This window comes from Octodon degus, unplaced genomic scaffold (assembly GCF_000260255.1).
Source record: "Octodon degus isolate 3935 unplaced genomic scaffold, OctDeg1.0 scaffold00034, whole genome shotgun sequence".
Classification (NCBI taxonomy): Eukaryota; Metazoa; Chordata; class Mammalia; order Rodentia; family Octodontidae; genus Octodon; species Octodon degus.
In genome coordinates, this window is record NW_004524610.1 from 186,104 (window position 1) to 189,769 (window position 3,666).

Consider the following 3,666-nt stretch of genomic DNA (forward strand, 5'->3'; position numbering starts at 1 on the left):
GTGGCCACCCACTGCCCATAGAGAAAGACCTGAACTCCAGCCACCTGCACAGAGACACCAGGCAGACTTCTCTCCAGCAGTGCCAAGGCTGTGTGCCTCGACTCCTCTTCCTATCACCCTTCTGTTGCTGCAGCCTCTCTTGCTTGTCTACACCTCCTCCTTATACTTTGAGTAGCTAGCTCCTACTCATCTTCAGGTGCACTCCTAAACATCATGCCTGTCATTTAGCCTTATCCTCAAGCTTCCCTTCCTCCCCCAGGGTGGTTAAGTGTCCTATGATATTGTAACCATAGACATCTAGGCTGAAAAGTGATGACTCTTTCCCCTGGTGGAGCTCCTAAGGTCAGGAAAGATTCTTGCTTGTGCAACTCATCAATCCGTGGAGTGGGCAGATGAAGGTGCCTAAGAGGAGAGAGGGTGCTGTGCAAGGAGGTCTGAGAAGTGAGAGAAGCTGGAGTTGGGTGATAAACTATAGGCTAACTCCAGATGAAAGAGGTGCCATGAGCCTAAGAGGAAGGAGAGCTGAGATAAAGATTGGCCATAGAGCTGAGCATGAAGGGAGTTTCAGAGTGGAGACTCTTTCCTTCATAGATGGGTAGTGGGACAGAGTGAAATTTGGTGAAAGTGGTGGCAGAGAAGAAATACATGAGAAGTGTTTGTGGGGAGACTGAGTGCACATCTCAGGACACAGTCCCTGCAGACACTGCTCTGCAATGTGCCGCCCCCTGCAGGCTCACTCATATAACCCAAACTTCTTTTCTGAGGCAAAAACTTGGCTGCGTGCTTGCCACCGGGGCTGGTGTGGCTCTTCATGAAGCTGCTGCTGGTGGAGTTCAGTGGTGTGTGACTCACAGTGAGGCTGTCGGCACTGTGCAAAGAGTAGCTATAAACCAACTAAACCAATTGGAGGAAGGCTGACTTTGTGTTAGTCTCCTGTCTGCAGGGAATGACATAGCATTTGGGGAAGAAGGTGCAGCACAGGATCCCATAGTTAGATATTAAGATGACGAGACTCTCCACAGTGGGCAGATACCTGCCAAATGTGGCAGCATAGACTGGGATGAAAGTGACCCATGCTATGAAGTAAATGAGCATGCCGAAGGTTATGAATTTGGCTTCGTTATAATTCTCAGGCAGCTTCTTGCCTTTGAAGGCAAATAGGAAGCAAATGAAGGCTAAGATAGCAATGTAGCCCAGCATGATGCCAAAGGCCAGCACTGACCCCTCATGGCACTCAAGTATGACGACCCTGGGCAGGGTTACATTCTCCTCCACCACAGGTGCCACGAAGTGAGCCAGAGTGCACAGCTGGGGACTTGGACTCCTGTGTACGTGAGGACAATGGGAACTGGCTTATAGAGGCACCTCAGGGAGTCCTGCAACTTGGGGTCAAAGCTAAAAGCCAGCAGAATTTTCAAGGACTTCATCAAAATGCAGGAGACACATGGAATAAAGCTCACACCAAATTCTGTCTGCCTGGTTTTACGTGTGAAGTCTTGTGGTTCTCCGGTGAAGAAGCCAGTGCTGGCAAAGTTGAGGAAGTGGCAGAGGAGGGTCACTAGCAGAGCAGTATCCCCGGAAGACTTCACACAGGTGTGTGCAGGTTTCAAGTAAATATTATGCCAACAGCCAGGACGAAGACGATTCCCAGAAAGGAGAGAGCCACCAGCAGGACAGCCAAGGAGTCACCCCAGTTAAGGAATTTGACCTCCTTCTCCAAGCACGTGGGGCTCCTCGCAGGCACCCAGTGAGTTTCATTGTCACACAGGAGACAGTGGTCCATGTCTGAAGGCCAAAGGAAAGTCAGCAACCTTGCAAACACCTATACCAGGTAAGTGCCCAGAATGTCACAAACGAAACTCCTGGGGCACTCGTCCCAACCCCAAACAGATGCAGAACCTAAAGAAAGAGTGAAACAGCAGAGGGGAGGAAAGACCCAGAAAGAAAAGAAAAAGAGAGAGGGAAGGACAGAAAGGCAGCTGGCTGTGAACCGCTAGGGCATTTGTATTTCCGGGTAGGCACTAGAGACTTTTAAACTTGCTGTTTCACACAGCAGTTCAACACTCTGATAGGAATAAGTGATTTTGAATCAAATACAGCCATGATTCTTATCTTTTCTTTACCACCTGTGAGTTCTGCAATCTTGAGCCAGTGCCTGAGCATTCTGTTTCCATTTCCCACTCCCCTCCCCACCCCATGGTGTCCCACTCAGAGCACACATGGATCCCCAGTGTGTGGGGCTGCTGCTGCGAACCAGGCTGCAGTTCTTTGTAAGACCAAGGCAGCATGGTGAGATGGCCCTAAGAGTTTGGTTTCTTTCCAACAGTGAGATGACAAGATAATCACATCATGACAGTTGAGGAAGAATTAAAATTTATTGTTTTCCGTAGGAGGTCAGCAGACTTGGTCTGTTTTGAAAAGCCAGAGCAGGGTTTATGCGAATCCCACCTGCAGGGAAGCACGGGATCTCTGGGAGCAGGGTTCCTTTGCTCCCCACCTCACCCTTTAAGATAATAGATCCTGATGCTTTTGAAAAGCCTCTCTCTGGACATCACCTGTTTATGTGCAGCAAAAATCAAAAGTGTTCATTAGACTCTTTAAGATGTCTGTGCTCTTGGCTACATTAACCTCAAAATGAGGTGTTTTTATCCAGAAACTTTATGACCTTTCCAGTGTCCTTCACCTTTTAATACCTATTTCCCTGCACGTGTCTTTCTCTTGTTTTCCTTTTCACTCTTGGTTGTTACCATCTGTCCTCAGTAGAGATTTATGGTCTTGCCCTGTGGACAGCGTGTGTGAGAGATGTGGAAAGGAAGAAAGACTGAACTCTTAGGGCCATCTCGCCATGCTGCCTTGGTCTTACAAAGAACTGCAGCCTGGTTAACAGCGGCAGCCCCACACACTGGGGGTCCATGTGTGCTCTGAGTGGGACACCATGGGGTGGGGAGGGGAGTGGGAAATGGAATCAGAATGCTCAGGCACTTGTTCAAAGTTCAAAGATGCTTGCCTTAGCACACTTCCAGGCTACACTACTAGCTTCCTTTCCCTCCAGGGTCCTGCGGGGTCTATACTCATCCTGGTCATCCAAAGATGGAGCCCGGATTGGACTTAGAAAGGCTTTAGTATCTGTCTGTGGGAAGTTAATGTGTTTGGATACCATATTGTCTAAAAACTTTCTTTTCAGTTGATTATTTAGGCAACATAGCTTTTCTCAGATTAGAGGAAGTGACACCTTAAAGGCACTGGTAAAACATGAACACTGGAATGTTTCTATTGCTATACTTTTCCTGCTAAAGCCAGTAAGAAGAAAGAATACACATTTGGGAACATTCTGGCTCTGGGATTCTTAGTTTTCATAGAAGATGAACAGTAAGATAGCAATAAATGAAGAAAATGGGTGCTTTCAAGTGTCTTGCAACAGAGAACATGCCAGTAGTTCTTAGAGCGTCTAAGGTTGCTGACCTCAGTGTGCACTTTGCTCTGATGTTGCCAAACTTGTTCGGTGCCGTATCAATAAGAGTCTATCACTTGTGGGTCAGCTCTCAGTATTTATTGTACAAAGCGCAATTGGATCTAACAAGATCCTCCACCCTCGTCTATCTTCCTCTTCTCTCCTCTTGGGGGTAGAGTCACAGACTTATATAGGATCTGGGCAGCCAATCAAGT

At 47.7% G+C, this 3,666-nt stretch overlaps 1 protein-coding gene across 1 annotated transcript in view; it reads right to left on the reverse strand.

Moving 5' to 3' along the window:
- Positions 1 to 402: 402 nt before the first annotated feature.
- The window catches only part of Gprc6a (G protein-coupled receptor class C group 6 member A), a 93,101-nt gene continuing 89,837 nt past the window's right edge, over positions 403 to 3,666 (reverse strand). Inside the window, 4 exon segments of the mRNA XM_012514527.1 lie at positions 403 to 506; positions 738 to 1,292; positions 1,295 to 1,591; positions 1,594 to 1,788. Coding sequence (XP_012369981.1) covers positions 403 to 506; positions 738 to 1,292; positions 1,295 to 1,591; positions 1,594 to 1,788 — 1,151 coding nt within the window.